Source organism: Brienomyrus brachyistius, chromosome 4 (genome assembly GCF_023856365.1).
Source record: "Brienomyrus brachyistius isolate T26 chromosome 4, BBRACH_0.4, whole genome shotgun sequence".
Lineage (NCBI taxonomy): Eukaryota > Metazoa > Chordata > Actinopteri > Osteoglossiformes > Mormyridae > Brienomyrus > Brienomyrus brachyistius.
Window position 1 is genome coordinate 20,266,118 of NC_064536.1, and position 23,637 is coordinate 20,289,754.

Below are 23,637 nucleotides of genomic sequence, written 5' to 3' on the forward strand. Positions count from 1 at the left end.
TATGTGGGATTTCAATGTCCATCCATCCATCTATCCATCCATTTTCCAAACCGCTTATCCTACTGGGTCGCGGGGGGTCCGGAGCCTATCCCGGAAGCAATGGGCATGAGGCAGGGAACAACCCAGGACGGAGGACCAGCCCATCGCAGGGCACATTCACACACCATTCACTCACACATGCACACCTATGGGCAATTTAGTAACTCCAATTAGCCTCAGTATGTTTTTGGGCTGTGGGGGGGAAATCGGAGTACCTGGAGGAAACCCCACGACGACACGGGGAGAACATGCAAACTCCACACACATGTAACCCAGGCGGAAACTCGAACCCAAGTCCCAGAGGTGTGAGGCAACAGTGCTAACAACTGCACCACCATGCCGCCCCCGATTTCAATGTCAAGAAGGGCTTAAGTTATTTTAATTACATTTTTTATATGACTTTTGAATTGCTGAAACCATGACTGAAATCTTTATTTTCTGTTTTGCTGTAACTGAGAACCTGTTAAATTTCCAAAACACTAATCAGACAATTATCAATCCTGTCAGATAGGGATGAAATAGTGATGCTTTATTCATCCCCCTGGTAAAATAGTGCTGTCGCCTCTCTGATCTTGCTCTCTCTGACACATACATACAGGTCAGAGTGCAGGATTGGCCACCATCCAGCCCCCTGAAGCTGGGGGGTAAGGGCCTTGCTCAAGGGCCCAAAACCAGCATCACTCTGCCGGCCAGGTATTTAAACCAGTGACCTTCTGTCCATAGACACAGAGTCCAAACCCACTGAACCACACACCACATCAAGAATGTTAAAAAATGTACATATCCTGTAGTATCCAGAATGAAAAAGAATTTCTAGGTGTCCATATAAATACACTCTAATTGTTGTGATGATATAAAAAAGCAGTATCATGAATAACATCTGTACTTCTTTAGCAACAGACGTATGTAAGATCACTTACAGAGCTGTCCTAGATTTCTTGATCACAGGCAGCAGCCTCTGAAGACCTTCATCTGATCTGATGTATTTCTTCAGATCAAACACATCCAGCTCCTTATCTGACATCAGTAACACAAAGGCCAGAGCTGACCACTGTGCAGGTGAGAGGTCTGCTGCTGAAAGACTTCCTGAACTCAGGTATCTTTGTACTTCCTCTATTAGAGAATTGTCACCCAGTTCATTCAGACAGTGGAACAGGTTGATGGTCCTTTCTGCAGATAAATTCTCCTGAATTTTCTCCTTGATATACTGGGCCGTTTCCTTAATGTTATGTGAGCTGGGTCTTGTCTCTCCCAGTAGTTTTTGTAACAGAATCTTACTGGAGTCTGTTGAGAGGCCAAGGAGGAAGCGGAGGTAGAGGTCCAAGTGTCCATTCTTGCTCTTTAATGCCTGATCCACTGCAGTCTTTAGCAGGTCAGCTGATGAGTTTGACAGAAACACATATAAAGCAGCGAGATACTCCTGGATGCTCAGATGCACAAAGCAGTACACCTTCTCCTGGTACAACCCATACTCCTCTTTAAAGACTTCTGTACACACTCCAGAGTAAACTGAAGCCTCAGTGACGTCAACACCATTCTCTGTCAGATCTTGCTCATAAAATATGAGATTGCCTTTCTCAAGGTTGTCAAAAGCCAGTTTACCAAGTTTCAAAAGGAATTCCTTGCTGTATTCCTTAAGCTTGGTTTCATAGTTTTTCATATACTTGTCATTTTTTAAGCTCACCTGGAAGATCAGGAAGTGTGTGTACATTTCAGTCAGAGTCCTTGGAATTTCTCCCGTGTCAGTCTCACTAAAAAGCCTTTCAAGGACAGTGGCTGAAATCCAGCAGAACACAGGTATGTGGCACATGATGAAGAGGCTCCTTGAAGATTTCACATGTGTGATAATCCTGTTAGCTAGGTTCTGATCACTAAATCTCTTCCTGAAATACTCCTCCTTCTGGGCATCACTGAACCCTCGTATCTCTGTCACCTGGTGGACACACTCAGGAGGTATCTGACTGGCTGCTGCTGGCCGGGAGGTTATCCAGAGGAGAGCAGATGGAAGCAGATTCCCCTTAATGAGGTTAGTCAACAGCACATCCAGTGATGTTTTCTTTGTTACATCAAAGCAGCTCTCATTGTTCTGAAAATCTAGAGGAAGGCGACACTCATCCAGACCATCAAAGATCAACAAAACTTTGTACCTACACAGCTCAGTGGATTCAATCGATTTCAGTTCAGGGACAAAGTGGTGAAGCAGATCAATCAGACTGTATTCATCCTTAATCAAATTCAGGTCCCGGAAAGGAAGAGCATATATGAAGTGAATGTCCTGGTTTGCCTTTCCTTCTACCCAGTCAAGAATAACTTTTTGCACAGAGACTGTTTTCCCGATACCTGCAACCCCTTTCGTGAGTACAGTTCTGATAGGTGTCACACGCCCATATAAGGGTTTAAATATATCATTGCACTTGACTGTAGTATCTTCTGTTACCCTTTTCTTGGATGCTGTTTCAATCTGTCTCACTTCATGTTCATCACTGACTCCTCCAGCTCCCCCTTCAGTTATGTAGAGTTCTGTGTAAATCTCTTTGAGAAGTGTTGGCTGTCCTTCCTTAGCTTTCCCTTCAAATACACACTCAAATTTCTGCTTCAGATTACATTTGATTGTGCGCTGATACTGTGACAGAAGATGCCCTGAAATGAAATGAGAGATTTTCAAAAAACATTTTTTTACTCATTTAAGTCAAATTAAATCAAATAAATGATAAAAAATGTGTTTACATTTCAGTTTATTAACTTTTTCTGCAGTAAATCAAACACACACTGAATGAGGTACAGCTCTTACTTTTCTCCAGCATGTCCGCAAGATCATTTTTCTCCATGTTCCTCAGGATGTACAGTGTGATCTTCAGAGCTCCCTCTCTACCACAGGTTTTCTGCGTCTGACCATCACTGTCCAGGTCATTGTCCTCCTCCAGCTGAGGCTCAGAGCATTCTGGGTCATTCTGATCCAGGTACCTTTTGAATTTCATCAGCTCATCCTTCAGAAACGTTTGAGCTTTTTTCTCCAGTAACTGAAATGAACAGTTACAGTTTAATTATCGTCACTCCAGGCACCATATCTTTTCATTTGTGAATTATGCTGCATTCCATTTCAACCCAATTCCAATTCGGAGCTCCTAGTGTGAAATTTCAACTGGAACCCTGAAGTCAGAATTCCAGCTCGTGAAGTTGGGGAAACCTACACAACTTCGACTGCAGAATTCGAAATGGCTACTTTACATCAACTGAAGTTAAAGCTGTAGTTTTGCAGTATTTTTTAGCAGTTATGTAATATTTGTTGCTCATTAAATTGGATGTACACACCATTTTCTGTGGACGTGTTGCTATGGTGTTTTTATGTGTAAAATATCACGTAACGTGTTATCAGCTGGTACTGCTAACAATGGCTAAGAATTAACCTGGCTTGAACAGGAGCCCGTTTCAGAAAGCGGGATTTCTTGCTTAGCTGAATAACTAATAAAGAACAATAAAATAACTTTAGGTATCACTCTTTGCACCGTATCTGTTTATAACTTCATCTGTGAATTATGCTGCATTCCATTTCAACTTGTAACTTGGACATTTGTCTTCCTAGTGTGAAATTTCAACTGGAACCCTGAAGTCGGAATTCCAACTCGTGAAGTCGGGGGAACCACCACAACCCCGACCTCAGAATTCAAAATGGCTACTTTATATCAACAGAAGTTAAAGCTGTAGTTTTATAGTGTTTATTAGCAGTTATGTATTATGGTTGTACACATCGCTTTCTGTTGCTATGGTGTTTTTATGTGCAAATATCATGTAATGTGTTGTTATGAACTGGTATTGCTAACAATAACTAACAATTAACCTGAATACAACTGGGGCCTGTTTCAGAAATCAGGATTTCTTTCTTAGCCGGATAACTTGTCAGATTTAAAGTAGTCTGGGCTAAATATAAGTGAATGAAGATGAAGGCCATGTAAACTGGGGCACATTAAATACAAGAAGATATCTGGCTAAGCAAGAAATTCTGCTCTTTGAAACAGGTCCCTGGTTTTGCTAAATGGCTTTCCGACTTGCTGTACTGGAATGAGGGTAACTTGGGTGTGACGTCATTCACAGCTCTGACTTTTGACATCTGAGGTAAATGGAATGTAGCATTAGTTGTAAATATCATCTCTTTGATAGGATGAACTACTTATTGTACATCTGTAGAAGATATATGTCAATTTAGATAAAATTTAAAAAATATACTTCAATAATAAATGCACACCTTGAAGATGGATGATAAGTCTCCTTTATGTGGATGTGAACTACATCTATTCACTCGGTCCCTGTGAATAAAACACAAATATCCAAGCATCATATTGTTATTTATATAGATGTAACTGCCATCCACATTCTGAGCTTATTTCATTAGACTGGCTTCCTGACATCCATCCATCCATCCATTTTCCAAACCACTTATCCTATTGGGTCCGGAGCCTATCCCGGAAGCAATGGGCACGAGGCAGGGAACAACCCAGGATGGGGGGCCAGCCCATCGCAGGGCACACTCACACACCATTCACTCACACATACACACCTATGGGCAATTTAGCAACTCCAATTAGCCTCAGCATGTTTTTGGACTGTGGGGGGAAACCGGAGTACCCGGAGGAAACCCCACGACGACATGGGGAGAACATGCAAACTCCACACACATGTGACCCAGGCGGAGACTTGAACCCGGGTCCCAGAGGTGTGAGGCAACAGTGCTAACCACTGCACCACCATGCCGCCCCTCACACCGAACCATTTGTATAATAATTTTCATTACAATAAAATGTATAATAATACACCAATATACAAATGTTGCATGATACCCCCCCCCCTCCCAACATCACTCCTCTTTCCCTTCTGCCTCCCAAAGCAGCTCGCTTAACCCCAAAGGGATTTACTCTGTTCCTTGTTTCCAGGGTTAACACTAGACTGCCTGTAATACTCAGGGGCTTCCTGTCTCTTGCTGGGCTGCACCTCAGGTTCCCAGCAGGCCCAGGCTCTGGTGTGACCTCTGGCAGCTCCGTAGGATCTTGTCCAGTGTGAGAGAGAAACTGACTAGAGGGATATTTTGTAATCAGCTTTGAAACTGTATCTTTGTGCAGCTAATGCAAAAGTACCTGAGTGTTATGCAGCTGACAGCCAAGAATGTCAGCTTAAGAGAATTAAGAGTTAACCTTAGTGTAGCAATATGTGCTTCAACTTTGTGCTCATTAGATTGAGCAGAAATGCAGGCTAGAGAACAGAAATGCAGGTTTAGAGCCTGTTTATCAGACAGAGCAGGAAAATCACAAAGGCTACAGTGAGTGGGGGCTGCTTGCAGGTGGCCAGACCCACAAGTTACAGGCTGTATAAAGTTCATATGAAATGAACAGACTGTTCTTTAGTTCTGTTTGTTAATTGTTAGTTAATTCCACCTGTGTCTTGTTTCCAGTGTCTGCTTTGATTGGTTGATTGTTTTGAGTCCTCACACCTGCCTTTTGTTAGTCCCCATGATCTGTGTATTTTAGTTCCTGCCTGTGGTCAGTTCCCTCAATTGGTCATTGTATCACATTCTGTTGATCATATGTTTTGTTTCTGTATGTTGGATTCCTGTGTAGTTGTCTTTCCCTTAGTTGTGCTCCCTGGGGTGCCCTGCTCTTTACTAGTGTTCCCCTGTGTTTTGTTGTTACGGCCTTTTGACCCCTCGTGGTTCCCTTATTTTCTGCTCTGTGTTGTTATAAATAAACCCCTGTCATGTTGGAGCCACACTGTGGATCGTCATCCTTTCCTCACCTGCACCATCCCCCGATCCCAGGATAACTAGCTAATTATTAACAGGCTCTGTTGCATTAAACATGTTCAAACTGAAGCCTCAGTCTGAACAAAGCTAAAGAGCCCAAGAGAATCTATTTATTATCAAAGCAGAAACATCCGTCCCAGAAGAAGACAATCTATTGTCCAGTCATGCTTAATCAATATAGAGCAGTAGCTCTTTTCCAGCTGCATGCTGAGGATTGACATTTAAAATGTACTTTTCAATCTACTGTCTAATTCCAGCTCACAAGAAGTCAGTCTTTACAGTGATCCTCAGACTTTAACCTCAGATGTGATTTATACAGAAGACAGACAAAACTTCTCTTTAAATTATCAAAGACGATAGGATTTCTGAAAACAAAATATGTAAGTTGAAGTTCGTTTTCTTGTAGCTTGTGTGTGCCTGTATGTCTTTTGACTGAGAGTCGGAGTGTTTTAAACAATGTTTAAATGTATATTTACCTTTGATCTGTAGGATCACTGAATAAGATTGCTCGGTCCATTGACTGGTCACTCTTCATGGAAACACAGCTGGGTGCAGGTGAGCCTGCTCTCTCCATCAGGACACTGTGGGCAGTGAGAGGAAAAATCCTCATTATATAAATATAATCCATATACTGTACTGTGGACAGCGTCACATTAAACCTTCAGCTGTTTAACCTCCTGCTCTGTCTTCATGTACTTTGATATGCTGTGAAGTTCTTGATGCAAACATGCTTGTTTACATTTAGCTTTAATGTAAAATAAAGTCTCACCTAAAATGACGATCCCAATATGAAAGGTTTAGTATTATTGTTACAGCCTCCATTACTAGACTTGCCTGTTGTTGCTTAATGTTATATAAATTTAGCCTTAAATTGGGATCCTCACAATAAATTTCACCAAGTTACCAATAAAAAAAATAATAAAATATAAACTTTATTTTAGCGCATATTCAGAAATTTATGACCGTGTGTAAAACAGCACAAACACACAGGTTCTGTCTTACCTCTCAGGTCTCTTTGTTTTACACTCCGCTGGGGGGGGTATTTCAGAAGCAGCTCCCCCCATTTCTGTGCCGATCTAGACCAGATGACTCCTGCTGGGGCCTCTATGAACACGAAGGGTAAACATAGTACATACAAACATACATACAGACACATATGTATGTCTGGGGTTTCGCAGGACTGGTTTGAGAAACAGTATATAGCATCCGCTAACATATACAATACACTCCCAAATATAGCTTATTTATTACGTTGTATCTGTTGACTAAAATCTTACCTTGCAATACAGAATCTTTTCCGTGTTTCTTGACAAAATGGAGAGTCCAGCATTAAAATACTTTCACTTTCATTTACAAACAGGAAATGCTACATATCAAACGCGGAAGCGGTCTAAGCAGAAATGGACACGGACTCAGTGACAAGGCGTAGGGTTTTTGCCGGATATTATCCATGTCACTTAATAACAAGTAACAATAAGAGAAAGGGGACAAGCTCCCACCGCCACCTAATTCTGTCATGACGCACATTTTGCGTTATACTTGTACATATAAAACGCGGTTCTGCAGTGACACTTAAATCAATAACACGCATAAATCATTATCACACTATCTTACTCATGATTCACTTTTCACATTTGTCGCCGCCCCACGGTTACTTTTGGGACGTTATAAAACGCTTAACGTGAAAAGCTTAATGTGGTTTAATCTACAAAAACAGCGACCAAAAACCACCAATTTTCTCACAGACATATCAACTGACAAAAAAAAATCAAAACCGAAATACTAGGAATATGGACTTTATCTTACGTTACGCGTTTTACTCTCCATTATAAGGAAAAGGCTTAACGTGACTTAATGTACCAAAATAGCGACGAATAATCACCAATTTTCTCAGCGACATATCTGGTCACAAAAACTTACACATTTTTCTTTGCAGCCACTTCAGATTAATATTTTATTAGTGCCAATTCTAATAGTATATTTATATATTACATCCCTTACAGTTGGAACTGACAGTTTAAACCTCTTTTTGTAGCCTTAACCTAAACCATGATACTGAACAATCTTTGTTTTCAGATCATTTGAGAGATCTTAGAAGATCCCATGCTGTCACTCTACAGAGGAGAGTCAAAGAGAAGCAGGAATTGCAATTGTCCACCTTCAATTCCCTTTCTCATGATTGGACACACCAGTCTATGACGTTCAAGGCTTAATGAGCTAATCCAACCAATTTGCAAGTAATCAGTACTGAGCAGTTACATGCATTCAAATCAGCAGAATTACACGGTTACCCAAATTTTTTCAGAGCCAGTTTTTCACATTAGATTTAATTTCAGGGGTGGCATGGTGGTGCAGTGGTTAGCACTGTTGCCTCACACCTCGGGGACCCGGGTTCGAGTCTCCGCCTGGGTCACATGTGTGTGGAGTTTGCATGTTCTCCCCATGTCGTTATGGGGTTTCCTCCGGGTACACAGTCCAAAAACATGCTGAGGCTAATTGGAGTCGCTAAATTGCCCATAGGTGTGCATGTGTGAGTGAATGGTGTGTGAGTGTGCCCTGCGATGGGCTGCCGCCCCATCCTGGGTTGTTCCCTGCCTCGTGCCCATTGCTTCTGGGATAGGATCTGGACCCCCCGCGACCCAATAGGATAAGCGGTTTGGATAGTTATATTCTTAACATTCATCCAACAGCCACTCTCAAGGTTCACCTCTCAACAGTCAATTTAAAGGCTACATTAAAGTTCTATTTTATTAGCAGACCACTGTCACAGCCTATATAACATATATTGCAAATAAATACATTAGTAATTGCACAAAATCATCTGATCGTTTAATCGTTGCTTATATTGACTACCACAAATGTCTAATATGTTCAAGCTGAATCAGTAAATGTAGTATTTTCACTGGAAATGGACACTTTGCAACACAATGTGGGTTGAGAAATCTTCAGGTCCAATTTATGTTGTATACCATGTTCTCACAACATTACATCGTCTAAAAGCGCTTTACAGCATCCCCACCCAAAGCCCCCAGTGAGTAAGCCAGAGGTGACAGTGGCAAGGAAAAACTCCCAAGAAGGAAGAAACCTTGGGAGGGACCAGACTCAGAGGGGGAGCCCAACTGCCTGGGACTGGCAGGGAAAGTCAAAGTCCCAGTTCACATTGTCCCAGTCTTAACATCTGAGACACAAAGCAGGGGGCAGAGAGGTGATGACAGGCAAGTGGTGGAGCTGCTTCAGATGGCAAGAGAGGTACAGCAGCAGGGCATAGAGGGAAGGCATCACAGGCAGAAGGGCATAGAGGGAAGGCATCACTGGCAGAAGGGCATACGGGGAAGGTATCACTGGCAAAAGGGCGTACAGGGAAGACATCACGGGCAGAAGGGCGTACAGGGAAGGCGTCACAGGCAGAAGAGCGTACAGGGAAGGCGTCACAGGCAGAAGGATATACAGGGGAGGCATCACGGGCAGAAGGGCATACAGGGAAGGTATCACAGGCAGAAGGGCATAGAGGGTAGGCATCACAGACAGAAGGGCATACAAGGAAGGCATCACAGGCAGAAGGACATACAGGGAAGGCATCACGGGCAGAAGGGCATAGAGGGAAGGTATCACTGGCAGAAGGGCGTACAGGGAAGACATCACGGGCAGAAGGGCGTACAGGGAAGGCGTCACAGGCAGAAGAGCGTACAGGGAAGGCGTCACAGGCAGAAGGATATACAGGGGAGGCATCACGGGCAGAAGGGCATACAAGGAAGGCATCACAGGCAGAAGGACATACAGGGAAGGCATCACAGGCAGAAGGGCATATAGGGAAGGCGTCACATGCAGAAGGGCGTACAGGGAAGGCATCACAGGCAGAAGGGCATACAGGGAAGGCGTCACAGGCAGAAGGACATACAGGGAAGGCATCACAGGCAGAAGGGCATAGAGGGAAGGCATCACGGGCAGAAGGGCGTACAGGGAAGGCGTCACATGCAGAAGGGCGTACAGGGAAGGCGTCACAGGCAGAAGGGCATACAGGGAAGGCATCACAGGCAGAAGGGCATAGAGGGAAGGTATCACGGGCAGAAGGGTGTACAGGGAAGGCATCACAGGCAGAAGGGCATACAGGGAAGGCGTCACAGGCAGAAGGATATACAGGGGAGGCATCACGGGCAGAAGGGCATACAGGGAAGGTATCACAGGCAGAAGGGCAAAGAGGGTAGGCATCACAGACAGAAGGGCATACAAGGAAGGCATCACAGGCAGAAGGACATACAGGGAAGGCATCACAGGCAGAAGGGCATATAGGGAAGGCGTCACAGGCAGAAGAGCGTACAGGGAAGGCGTCACAGGCAGAAGGATATACAGGGGAGGCATCACGGGCAGAAGGGCATAGAGGGTAGGCATCACAGACAGAAGGGCATACAAGGAAGGCATCACAGGCAGAAGGGCATATAGGGAAGGCGTCACATGCAGAAGGGCGTACAGGGAAGGCATCACAGGCAGAAGGGCATACAGGGAAGGCGTCACAGGCAGAAGGGCATACAGGGAAGGCATCACAGGCAGAAGGGCATAGAGGGAAGGCATCACGGGCAGAAGGGCGTACAGGGAAGGCGTCACATGCAGAAGGGCATACAGGGAAGGCATCACAGGCAGAAGGGCATAGAGGGAAGGTATCACGGGCAGAAGGGTGTACAGGGAAGGCATCACAGGCAGAAGGGCATAGAGGGAAGGTATCACGGGCAGAAGGGTGTACAGGGAAGGCATCACAGGCAGAAGGGCATACAGGGAAGGCATCACAGGCAGAAGGGCATAGAGGGAAGGTATCACGGGCAGAAGGGCGTACAGGGAAGGCGTCACAGGCAGAAGGGCATACAGGGAAGGCATCACAGGCAGAAGGGCATAGAGGGAAGGTATCACGGGCAGAAGGGTGTACAGGGAAGGCATCACAGGCAGAAGGGCATACAGGGAAGGCGTCACAGGCAGAAGGGCATACAGGGAAGGCATCACAGGCAGAAGGGCATAGAGGGAAGGTATCACGGGCAGAAGGGTGTACAGGGAAGGCATCACAGGCAGAAGGGCATACAGGGAAGGCGTCACAGGCAGAAAGGCATACAGGGAAGGCATCACAGGCAGAAGAGCAGACAGGGAAGGCGTCACAGGCAGAAGAGCGTACAGGGAAGGCGTCACAGGCAGAAGGGCATACAGGGAAGGCATCACAGGCAGAAGGGCATACAGGGAAGGTATCACGGGCAGAAGGGCGTATAGGGAAGGCGTCACAGGCAGAAGAGCGTACAGGGAAGGTGTCACAGGCAGAAGGGCATACAGGGAAGGCATCACAGGCAGAAGGGCGTACAGGGAAGGCATCACAGGCAGAAGGGCATACAGGGAAGGCATCACAGGCAGAAGGGCATACAGGGAAGGCGTCACAGGCAGAAAGGCATACAGGGAAGGCATCACAGGCAGAAGAGCAGACAGGGAAGGCGTCACAGGCAGAAGAGCGTACAGGGAAGGCGTCACAGGCAGAAGGATATACAGGGAAGGCATCACGGGCAGAAGGGCATACAGGGAAGGTATCACATGCAGAAGGGCATAGAGGGTAGGCATCACAGACAGAAGGGCGTACAGGGAAGGCATCACAGGCAGAAGGGCGTACAGGGAAGGTATCACATGCAGAAGGGCATAGAGGGTAGGCATCACAGACAGAAGGGCGTACAAGGAAGGCATCACAGGCAGAAGGACATACAGGGAAGGCATCACAGGCAGAAGGATATACAGGGGAGGCATCACGGGCAGAAGGGCATACAGGGAAGGTATCACAGGCAGAAGGGCAAAGAGGGTAGGCATCACAGACAGAAGGGCATACAAGGAAGGCATCACAGGCAGAAGGACATACAGGGAAGGCATCACAGGCAGAAGGGCATATAGGGAAGGCGTCACAGGCAGAAGAGCGTACAGGGAAGGCGTCACAGGCAGAAGGATATACAGGGGAGGCATCACGGGCAGAAGGGCATAGAGGGTAGGCATCACAGACAGAAGGGCATACAAGGAAGGCATCACAGGCAGAAGGGCATATAGGGAAGGCGTCACATGCAGAAGGGCGTACAGGGAAGGCATCACAGGCAGAAGGGCATACAGGGAAGGCGTCACAGGCAGAAGGGCATACAGGGAAGGCATCACAGGCAGAAGGGCATAGAGGGAAGGCATCACGGGCAGAAGGGCGTACAGGGAAGGCGTCACATGCAGAAGGGCATACAGGGAAGGCATCACAGGCAGAAGGGCATAGAGGGAAGGTATCACGGGCAGAAGGGTGTACAGGGAAGGCATCACAGGCAGAAGGGCATAGAGGGAAGGTATCACGGGCAGAAGGGTGTACAGGGAAGGCATCACAGGCAGAAGGGCATACAGGGAAGGCATCACAGGCAGAAGGGCATAGAGGGAAGGTATCACGGGCAGAAGGGCGTACAGGGAAGGCGTCACAGGCAGAAGGGCATACAGGGAAGGCATCACAGGCAGAAGGGCATAGAGGGAAGGTATCACGGGCAGAAGGGTGTACAGGGAAGGCATCACAGGCAGAAGGGCATACAGGGAAGGCGTCACAGGCAGAAGGGCATACAGGGAAGGCATCACAGGCAGAAGGGCATAGAGGGAAGGTATCACGGGCAGAAGGGTGTACAGGGAAGGCATCACAGGCAGAAGGGCATACAGGGAAGGCGTCACAGGCAGAAAGGCATACAGGGAAGGCATCACAGGCAGAAGAGCAGACAGGGAAGGCGTCACAGGCAGAAGAGCGTACAGGGAAGGCGTCACAGGCAGAAGGGCATACAGGGAAGGCATCACAGGCAGAAGGGCATACAGGGAAGGTATCACGGGCAGAAGGGCGTATAGGGAAGGCGTCACAGGCAGAAGAGCGTACAGGGAAGGTGTCACAGGCAGAAGGGCATACAGGGAAGGCATCACAGGCAGAAGGGCGTACAGGGAAGGCATCACAGGCAGAAGGGCATACAGGGAAGGCATCACAGGCAGAAGGGCATACAGGGAAGGCGTCACAGGCAGAAAGGCATACAGGGAAGGCATCACAGGCAGAAGAGCAGACAGGGAAGGCGTCACAGGCAGAAGAGCGTACAGGGAAGGCGTCACAGGCAGAAGGATATACAGGGAAGGCATCACGGGCAGAAGGGCATACAGGGAAGGTATCACATGCAGAAGGGCATAGAGGGTAGGCATCACAGACAGAAGGGCGTACAGGGAAGGCATCACAGGCAGAAGGGCGTACAGGGAAGGTATCACATGCAGAAGGGCATAGAGGGTAGGCATCACAGACAGAAGGGCGTACAAGGAAGGCATCACAGGCAGAAGGACATACAGGGAAGGCATCACAGGCAGAAGGGCGTACAGGGAAGGCATCACAGGCAGAAGGGCATAGAGGGAAGGCATCACGGGCAGAAGGGCAGACAGGGAAGGCGTCACGGAGAGAAGAGCGTACAGGGAAGGCGTCACAGGCAGAAGGATATACAGGGGAGGCATCACGGGCAGAAGGGCATACAGTGAAGGTATCACAGGCAGAAGGGCATAGAGGGTAGGCATCACAGACAGAAGGGCATACAAGGAAGGCATCACAGGCAGAAGGACATACAGGGAAGGCATCACAGGCAGAAGGGCATATAGGGAAGGCGTCACAGGCAGAAGGGCGTACAGGGAAGGCATCACAGGCAGAAGGGCATACAGGGAAGGCGTCACAGGCAGAAGGGCATACAGGGAAGGCATCACAGGCAGAAGGGCATACAGGGAAGGCATCACGGGCAGAAGGGCGTACAGGGAAGGCGTCACATGCAGAAGGGCGTACAGGGAAGGCGTCACAGGCAGAAGGGCATACAGGGAAGGCATCACAGGCAGAAGGGCATAGAGGGAAGGTATCACGGGCAGAAGGGCGTACAGGGAAGGCATCACGGGCAGAAGGGCATACAGGGAAGGCGTCACAGGCAGAAGGGCATACAGGGAAGGCATCACAGGCAGAAGGGCGTACAGGGAAGGCGTCACAGGCAGAAGGATATACAGGGGAGGCGTCACGGGCAGAAGGGCATACAGGGAAGGTATCACGGGCAGAAGGGCAAAGAGGGTAGGCATCACAGACAGAAGGGCATACAAGGAAGGCATCACAGGCAGAAGGACATACAGGGAAGGCATCACAGGCAGAAGGGCATATAGGGAAGGCGTCACAGGCAGAAGAGCGTACAGGGAAGGCGTCACAGGCAGAAGGATATACAGGGGAGGCATCACGGGCAGAAGGGCATAGAGGGTAGGCATCACAGACAGAAGGGCATACAAGGAAGGCATCACAGGCAGAAGGGCATATAGGGAAGGCGTCACATGCAGAAGGGCGTACAGGGAAGGCATCACAGGCAGAAGGGCATACAGGGAAGGCGTCACAGGCAGAAGGGCATACAGGGAAGGCGTCACAGGCAGAAGGGCATAGAGGGAAGGCATCACGGGCAGAAGGGCGTACAGGGAAGGCGTCACATGCAGAAGGGCGTACAGGGAAGGCGTCACAGGCAGAAGGGCATACAGGGAAGGCATCACAGGCAGAAGGGCATAGAGGGAAGGTATCACGGGCAGAAGGGTGTACAGGGAAGGCATCACAGGCAGAAGGGCGTACAGGGAAGGCGTCACAGGCAGAAGGGCATACAGGGAAGGCGTCACAGGCAGAAGGGCATAGAGGGAAGGTATCACGGGCAGAAGGGTGTACAGGGAAGGCATCACAGGCAGAAGGGCATACAGGGAAGGCGTCACAGGCAGAAAGGCATACAGGGAAGGCATCACAGGCAGAAGAGCAGACAGGGAAGGCGTCACAGGCAGAAGAGCGTACAGGGAAGGCGTCACAGGCAGAAGGGCATACAGGGAAGGCATCACAGGCAGAAGGGCATACAGGGAAGGTATCACGGGCAGAAGGGCGTATAGGGAAGGCGTCACAGGCAGAAGAGCGTACAGGGAAGGTGTCACAGGCAGAAGGGCATACAGGGAAGGCATCACAGGCAGAAGGGCGTACAGGGAAGGCATCACAGGCAGAAGGGCATACAGGGAAGGCATCACAGGCAGAAGGGCATACAGGGAAGGCGTCACAGGCAGAAAGGCATACAGGGAAGGCATCACAGGCAGAAGAGCAGACAGGGAAGGCGTCACAGGCAGAAGAGCGTACAGGGAAGGCGTCACAGGCAGAAGGATATACAGGGAAGGCGTCACGGGCAGAAGGGCATACAGGGAAGGCGTCACAGGCAGAAGGGCGTACAGGGAAGGCATCACAGGCAGAAGGGCATACAGGGAAGGCGTCACAGGCAGAAGGGCATACAGGGAAGGCGTCACAGGCAGAAGGGCATAGAGGGAAGGCATCACGGGCAGAAGGGCGTACAGGGAAGGCGTCACATGCAGAAGGGCGTACAGGGAAGGCGTCACAGGCAGAAGGGCATACAGGGAAGGCATCACAGGCAGAAGGGCATAGAGGGAAGGTATCACGGGCAGAAGGGTGTACAGGGAAGGCATCACAGGCAGAAGGGCATACAGGGAAGGCGTCACAGGCAGAAGGGCATACAGGGAAGGCATCACAGGCAGAAGGGCATAGAGGGAAGGTATCACGGGCAGAAGGGTGTACAGGGAAGGCATCACAGGCAGAAGGGCATACAGGGAAGGCGTCACAGGCAGAAAGGCATACAGGGAAGGCATCACAGGCAGAAGAGCAGACAGGGAAGGCGTCACAGGCAGAAGAGCGTACAGGGAAGGCGTCACAGGCAGAAGGGCATACAGGGAAGGCATCACAGGCAGAAGGGCATACAGGGAAGGTATCACGGGCAGAAGGGCGTATAGGGAAGGCGTCACAGGCAGAAGAGCGTACAGGGAAGGTGTCACAGGCAGAAGGGCATACAGGGAAGGCATCACAGGCAGAAGGGCGTACAGGGAAGGCATCACAGGCAGAAGGGCATACAGGGAAGGCATCACAGGCAGAAGGGCATACAGGGAAGGCGTCACAGGCAGAAAGGCATACAGGGAAGGCATCACAGGCAGAAGAGCAGACAGGGAAGGCGTCACAGGCAGAAGAGCGTACAGGGAAGGCGTCACAGGCAGAAGGATATACAGGGAAGGCATCACGGGCAGAAGGGCATACAGGGAAGGCATCACAGGCAGAAGGACATACAGGGAAGGCATCACAGGCAGAAGGGCGTACAGGGAAGGCATCACAGGCAGAAGGGCATACAGGGAAGGCGTCACAGGCAGAAGGGCATACAGGGAAGGCATCACAGGCAGAAGGGCATAGAGGGAAGGCATCACGGGCAGAAGGGCAGACAGGGAAGGCGTCACGGAGAGAAGAGCGTACAGGGAAGGCGTCACAGGCAGAAGGATATACAGGGGAGGCATCACGGGCAGAAGGGCATACAGTGAAGGTATCACAGGCAGAAGGGCATAGAGGGTAGGCATCACAGACAGAAGGGCATACAAGGAAGGCATCACAGGCAGAAGGACATACAGGGAAGGCATCACAGGCAGAAGGGCATATAGGGAAGGCGTCACAGGCAGAAGGGCGTACAGGGAAGGCATCACAGGCAGAAGGGCATACAGGGAAGGCGTCACAGGCAGAAGGGCATACAGGGAAGGCATCACAGGCAGAAGGGCATACAGGGAAGGCATCACGGGCAGAAGGGCGTACAGGGAAGGCGTCACATGCAGAAGGGCGTACAGGGAAGGCGTCACAGGCAGAAGGGCATACAGGGAAGGCATCACAGGCAGAAGGGCATAGAGGGAAGGTATCACGGGCAGAAGGGCGTACAGGGAAGGCATCACGGGCAGAAGGGCATACAGGGAAGGCGTCACAGGCAGAAGGGCATACAGGGAAGGCATCACAGGCAGAAGGGCGTACAGGGAAGGCGTCACAGGCAGAAGGGCATACAGGGAAGGCATCACAGGCAGAAGGGCATACAGGGAAGGCGTCACAGGCAGAAGGGCATACAGGGAAGGCGTCACAGGCAGAAGGGCATACAGGGAAGGCGTCACAGGCAGAAGGGCATACAGGGAAGGTATCACGGGCAGAAGGGCGTACAGGGAAGGCGTCACAGGCAGAAGAGCGTACAGAGAAGGCGTCACATGCAGAAGGGCGTACAGGGAAGGCGTCACAGGCAGAAGGGCGTACAGGGAAGGCGTCACAGGCAGAAGGGCATACAGGGAAGGCGTCACAGGCAGAAAGGCATACAGGGAAGGCGTCACAGGCAGAAGAGCGTACAGGGAAGGCGTCACATGCAGAAGGGCGTACAGGGAAGGCATCACAGGCAGAAGGGCATACAGGGAAGTAGTCACAGGCAGAAGGGCATAGAGGGAAGGCATCACGGGCAGAAGGGCGTACAGGGAAGGCGTCACATGCAGAAGGGCGTACAGGGAAGGCGTCACAGGCAGAAGGGCATACAGGGAAGGCGTCACAGGCAGAAGGGCATACAGGGAAGGCGTCACAGGCAGAAGGGCATACAGGGAAGGCATCACAGGCAGAACGGCATAGAGGGAAGGCATCACGGGCAGAAGGGCGTACAGGGAAGGCGTCACATGCAGAATGGCGTACAGGGAAGGCGTCACAGGCAGAAGGGCATACAGGGAAGGCGTCACAGGCAGAAGGGCATAGAGGAAAGGTATCACGGGCAGAAGGGTGTACAGGGAAGGCATCACAGGCAGAAGGGCGTACAGGGAAGGCGTCACAGGCAGAAGGGCATACAGGGAAGGCATCACAGGCAGAAGGGCATAGAGGGAAGGTATCACGGGCAGAAGGGCGTACAGGGAAGGCATCACAGGCAGAAGAGCGTACAGGGAAGGCGTCACATGCAGAAGGGCGTACAGGGAAGGCATCACAGGGAGGAGGGCATACAGGGAAGGCGTCACAGGCAGAAGGGCGTACAGGGAAGGCGTCACAGGCAGAAGGGCGTACAGGGAAGGCATCACAGGCAGAAGGGCGTACAGGGAAGGCGTCACAGGCAGAAGGGCGTACAGGGAAGGCGTCACAGGCAGAAGGGCATACAGGGAAGGCGTCACAGGCAGAAAGGCATACAGGGAAGGCGTCACAGGCAGAAGAGCGTACAGGGAAGGCGTCACATGCAGAAGGGCGTACAGGGAAGGCATCACAGGCAGAAGGGCATACAGGGAAGTAGTCACAGGCAGAAGGGCGTACAGGGAAGGCATCACAGGCAGAAGAGCGTACTGGGAAGGTATCACGGGCAGAAGGGTGTACAGGGAAGGCATCACAGGCAGAAGGGCGTACAGGGAAGGCGTCACAGGCAGAAGGACGTACAGGGAAGGCGTCACATGCAGAAGGACGTACAGGGAAGGCGTCACAGGCAGAAGGGCGTACAGGGAAGGCGTCACAGGCAGAAGGGCGTACAGGGAAGGCATCACAGGCAGAAGGGCGTACAGGGAAGGCGTCACAGGCAGAAGGGCGTACAGGGAAGGCGTCACAGGCAGAAGGGCATACAGGGAAGGCGTCACAGGCAGAAGGGCATACAGGGAAGGCATCACAGGCAGAAGGGCATAGAGGGAAGGCATCACGGGCAGAAGGGCGTACAGGGAAGGCGTCACATGCAGAACGGCGTACAGGGATGGCGTCACAGGCAGAAGGGCATACAGGGAAGGCATCACAGGCAGAAGGGCATAGAGGGAAGGTATCACGGGCAGAAGGGTGTACAGGGAAGGCATCACAGGCAGAAGGGCGTACAGGGAAGGCGTCACAGGCAGAAGGGCATACAGGGAAGGTATCACGGGCAGAAGGGCGTACAGGGAAGGCATCACAGGCAGAAGAGCGTACAGGGAAGGCGTCACAGGCAGAAGGGCATACAGGGAAGGCGTCACAGGCAGAAGGGCATACAGGGAAGGCATCACAGGCAGAAGGGCATAGAGGGAAGGCATCACGGGCAGAAGGGCGTACAGGGAAGGCGTCACATGCAGAAGGGCGTACAGGGATGGCGTCACAGGCAGAAGGGCATACAGGGAAGGCATCATAGGCAGAAGGGCATAGAGGGAAGGTATCACGGGCAGAAGGGTGTACAGGGAAGGCATCACAGGCAGCAGAGCGTACAGGGAAGGCATCACAGGCAGAAGAGCATACAGGGAAGGCATCACGGGCAGAAGGGCGTACAGGGAAGGCGTCACATGCAGAAGGGCGTACAGGGAAGGCGTCACAGGCAGAAGGGCATACAGGGAAGGCATCACAGGCAGAAGGGCATACAGGGAAGGCGTCACAGGCAGAAGGGCATACGGGGAAGGCATCACAGGCAGAAGGGCATAGAGGGAAGGTATCACGGGCAGAAGGGCATACAGGGAAGGCATCACAGGCAGAAGGGCATACAGGGAAGGCATCACGGGCAGAAGGGCATAGAGGGAAGGCATCACGGGCAGAAGGGCGTACAGGGAAGGCGTCACATGCAGAAGGGCGTACAGGGAAGGCGTCACAGGCAGAAGGGCATACAGGGAAGGCATCACAGGCAGAAGGGCATACAGGGAAGGCGTCACAGGCAGAAGGGCATACAGGGAAGGCATCACAGGCAGAAGAGCGTACAGGTAAGGCGTCACATGCAGAAGGGCGTACAGGGAAGGCATCACAGGCAGAAGGGCATACAGGGAAGGCGTCACAGGCAGAAGGGCGTACAGGGAAGGCATCACGGGCAGAAGGGCGTACAGGGAAGGCATCACAGGCAGAAGAGGGTACAGGGAAGGCGTCACATGCAGAAGGGCGTACAGGGAAGGCGTCACAGGCAGAAGGGCATACAGGGAAGGCATCACAGGCAGAAGGGCATAGAGGGAAGGTATCACGGGCAGAAGGGCGTACAGGGAAGGCATTACGGGCAGAAGGGCGTACAGGGAAGGCGTCACAGGCAGAAGGGCATACAGGGAAGGCATCACAGGCAGAAGGGCATAGAGGGAAGGCATCACGGGCAGAAGGGCGTACAGGGAAGGCATCACAGGCAGAAGGGCATAGAGGGAAGGTATCACGGGCAGAAGGGCGTACAGGGAAGGCATTACGGGCAGAAGGGCGTACAGGGAAGGCGTCACAGGCAGAAGGGCATACAGGGAAGGCGTCACAGGCAGAAGGGCATACAGGGAAGGCATCACAGGCAGAAGGGCATAGAGGGAAGGCGTCACATGCAGAAGGGCGTACAGGGAAGGCATCACAGGCAGAAGGGCATAGAGGGAAGGCATCACGGGCAGAAGGGCGTACAGGGAAGGCATCACAGGCAGAAGGGCATAGAGGGAAGGTATCACGGGCAGAAGGGCGTACAGGGAAGGCATCACAGGCAGAAGGGCATACAGGGAAGGCATCACAGGCAGAAGGCCATACAGGGAAGGCATCACAGGCAGAAGGGCATAGAGGGAAGGTATCACTGGCAGAAGGGCGTACAGGGAAGGCATCACGGGCAGAAGGGCGTACAGGGAACGCATCACAGGCAGCAGAGCGTACGGAGAAGGCGTCACAGGCAGCAGAGCATACAGGGAAGGCGTCACAGGCAGAAGGGCATACAGCGAAGGCGTCACATACAGAAGGCCGTATGGAGAAGGGGTCACAGGCAGAAGAGTGTACAGGGAAGGCGTCACAGGCAGAAGGACATACAGGGAAGGCATCACTGGCAGAAGGACAAGCTCGCCAGAAGGGCATCACAGCTAGTTGCAGGTAGTCGGGTAGGCAGGATATCTTGAAAATTTGGGGTCTCCAGGCAGCACAGTCCAGGAGGGGTAAGGGAAATAACAAGTGTAATTATCAAAATTAGGGGAGACTAGAGACAGTACAAACGGTTAGGTGAATGCATTATGTAAGCTCTGGCAGATACGGCTATGGCAGCATAAATAGGAGGGAGAGGCAGGTGGGAATGCAGGCATGGGGGGTCCCTGAAACGTCAGCACTGCAGTTCCACGAGGGGGTGTGAAGCTAGAGTGACAGCACTGACAGTTCAGTTCATCCAAAGCCAATGGCACCGATCCCCACCCAGCTCTACACCTCACACTACAGGTCTGACTGGGAGTGAGCAGTTAGCTAGAGCTAGAACTAAAGTCCCTATAAGCATGGGCGTCACTGCCATTAAATCTGAGGGGGGCGTGTCCCCTTCACATTTCATGATTATTCGTTTGGACCCCCCCCAATATTTAACATTAAATATTAGCTTTATGCCAGTGTGCCCCCCCCCCCACATTCAAAATGCTTCTGACACCCCTGCTATAAGCTCGACTAAACAAGTATGTTTTTAGCCTAGACTTGACTATTGAGTGAACCTGAATTGAATCAGCCTCACAAAAGCAGGATGTTCAGAACTATATCCACATCACTGAAGCATCCGTCATCGTCCTTGATCGTCAGATTCTAAATATGCCCGTTACTTTAAAACTGATATCAACCACAAATCTATATTATTTTTCAGGTGAATTTAATTCTCCATTACTTAATATACTAACATGTTTTGATGGAGAATGATAAACTTAAAATTGTTATTAATTTTGTTAGGTGTTACACTGATGACACACGGAAAAACCCACAGGAAATTACACAGATTGACGCAGTAACTGACTACTCGGGAAACAGTCACAGTCACAGAAATATAGAACCATACCTACCAATGAACGCAGAAACTTCTTAAATTCTAAATCTTAAACAGTGCAACAACATTTGCCCCTTCTGCCTACTAAAAACTCCTCATCCAGCACGTTAGTGTCCAGGGGGCGTCTGCTACATTAGGCACCTCCTATGCAGGCGAACAATAACTAAAGGGACGGCGATTGGATGGAGGTCCATTGGAAGTCAGGGGGTTTCCTACATGGAGGTTCCTGTAGCCAGAAGGGGGCGTCTGCAAATAATAATTTAAAAAACTAAATATGTGAACACCTTACAGTCCATTACATTTATTTGTCTTTTTTTTAATGCTTTCTTTTGTCTTACAACGGAAAATGAAAAGGCTTAATGTGAGATAAAGCGCATATTCCTAATATTTTGGATTTGAAAGAAAAGGTGAAAATCTTTATGACCAGATATGTCTGAGAGAAATTTGGTGATTATTAGTCGCTGTTTTGGTAAATCAAACCACATTAAACCGTTTCACGTTAATCCGATCAAGGGTGGGTATAAAAGCATCATCCACCAATCCGATCTAGATTTTTCAAATGAATTAAATACTTTTTACAATCGTTTTAATTGTCATGATTTTAAAGAAGAGCAATTTTTTAAAATATTGCCCCGGGGAACAATTGTGTATAAATTGATAAAAAGGTGGTTGTGGACATTTTTTAAATATAAAGGAAAGGAAAAGTTGCGGTCATGATGGAATTAGAGGCTGTTTTCTTAAACACTGTGCAGGACAGTTGGCAGATATATTTTGTTATATTTTTAGGTCGTCACTTCATCTTCATAAGGTTCCCAGCCTTTGGAAAGATTCTATAATTGTACCGGTGGCAAAAAACAAGGCTCCAAAATTATCGGAGGATTACAGGCCTGTAGCACGTACCTCTCTTGTGATGAAGTCACTTGAGAAAATTGTGTGGGGTGCAATTGTAAATAAAGTGCATGGAGCCTTGGATCCGCTCCAGTTTGCACACACGTCAGATAGGGGTGTGGAAGATGCAATGGCCACCTTATTAAATTCGATTTTTGCACATTTAGAAGGTTTCAATACTTTTGTGCGACTAATTTTTATAGATTTTTCTTCAGCTTTTAGTTGTATTCAGACGCATATTTTAGCAGGTAGACTAGAGAATGTTTATAATCTTGATCCTGGCTTGATTGGTTGGTTGATGGACTTCTTAACTGGAAGATCACAACGTGTGAGTGTGAATGGAGTTTTATCTGATGATCTTTTCTCTTCACTGGTTCCCCTCAGGGTTACGTTCTTTCTCCACTTCTGTTTGTGCTGTATACTGATGAATGTCGAAGTCAGTATGCGGGGCGGCATGTTGTGAAGTTTGCGGATGACTCTGTGATTGTGCCTCTTCTTAACAGAAAGGTCCTTGACCATGGTCCTGTTGTGGAAGAATTTTTTGGTTGGTGCAAGTCATCGTTTGTGGACATTAATACACGAAAAACAAAAGAGATGATCATAGATTTTGGGAAGAATCCCATGGTCACTTCCCCAGTGATTATTAATGATTAGGTGATTGAAGTAGTGCAGCATTATAAATACCTTGGTATTGAACTTGATAATAAATTGACTTTTGAGTATCAGGCGGATGCAATATGTAAGAAAGCCCAAAGGATGCATTTTTATCGTAAGCTGAGAGGTTTTAGGGTAGAGAATAGTTTTATGAAGATGTTTTATTTGTGTTTCATTTAATCTATTTTGACCTTCTCCTTTTTAAGTTGGTATGGGTCTCTAAAAGTTAGAAACAAGAATAGATTAAGGAGTATTGTTAATACATGTAGCAAAGTTGCAGGATTAGACCTAAATGACTTATCGGCCAGGACTTTGGATAAGGCCCGGTCAATTGTGTGTGACCCTAACCATCCCTTATTGAGGGAGTCCATGCTGCTTCCATCTGGCCAGAGATATAAATTACCAGACTGTAGGGCAAATGACTTAAAAAAAAAAGTACCATTGGTTTGTTAAATCATTGTGATCTTTAATTGTTTTTTTATTGTAAAAAGAAGAGCTGGCAAATTATGGGGATGAAGAGGTGGATTATCTTGTCACACATTTTGCCAGTTTGCTACATGAGGAAGAGAAATAGAAAATTCCACAAGAATGGATGGATCTAGGGGGCAGCATGGTGGTGCAGTGGTTAGCACTGTTGCCTCACACCTCTGGGTTCGAGTCTCCGCCTGGGTCACATGT

The 23,637-nt window shown here is 49.4% G+C and overlaps 5 protein-coding genes across 8 annotated transcripts in view; 2 read left to right on the forward strand and 3 right to left on the reverse strand.

Moving 5' to 3' along the window:
- LOC125739605 (NACHT, LRR and PYD domains-containing protein 12-like) overlaps nucleotides 1–23,637 on the reverse strand; it is a 728,681-nt gene that overhangs the window by 299,625 nt on the left and 405,419 nt on the right. The gene's annotated exons all lie outside the window — the stretch shown is intronic.
- Nucleotides 1–23,637, forward strand: part of LOC125739628 (tripartite motif-containing protein 16-like) — an 85,538-nt gene that overhangs the window by 24,411 nt on the left and 37,490 nt on the right. The window lies entirely within an intron of this gene.
- LOC125739635 (E3 ubiquitin/ISG15 ligase TRIM25-like) overlaps nucleotides 1–23,637 on the forward strand; it is a 191,458-nt gene that overhangs the window by 23,849 nt on the left and 143,972 nt on the right. The window lies entirely within an intron of this gene.
- The window catches only part of LOC125739651 (stonustoxin subunit beta-like), a 147,930-nt gene that overhangs the window by 3,691 nt on the left and 120,602 nt on the right, over nucleotides 1–23,637 (reverse strand). The gene's annotated exons all lie outside the window — the stretch shown is intronic.
- Nucleotides 1–23,637, reverse strand: part of LOC125739611 (NLR family CARD domain-containing protein 3-like) — a 155,028-nt gene that overhangs the window by 837 nt on the left and 130,554 nt on the right. The window contains exon 7 of the mRNA XM_049009902.1: nucleotides 960–2,679. Coding sequence (XP_048865859.1) covers nucleotides 960–2,679 — 1,720 coding nt within the window. The remainder of the gene's footprint in view (nucleotides 1–959; nucleotides 2,680–23,637) is intronic.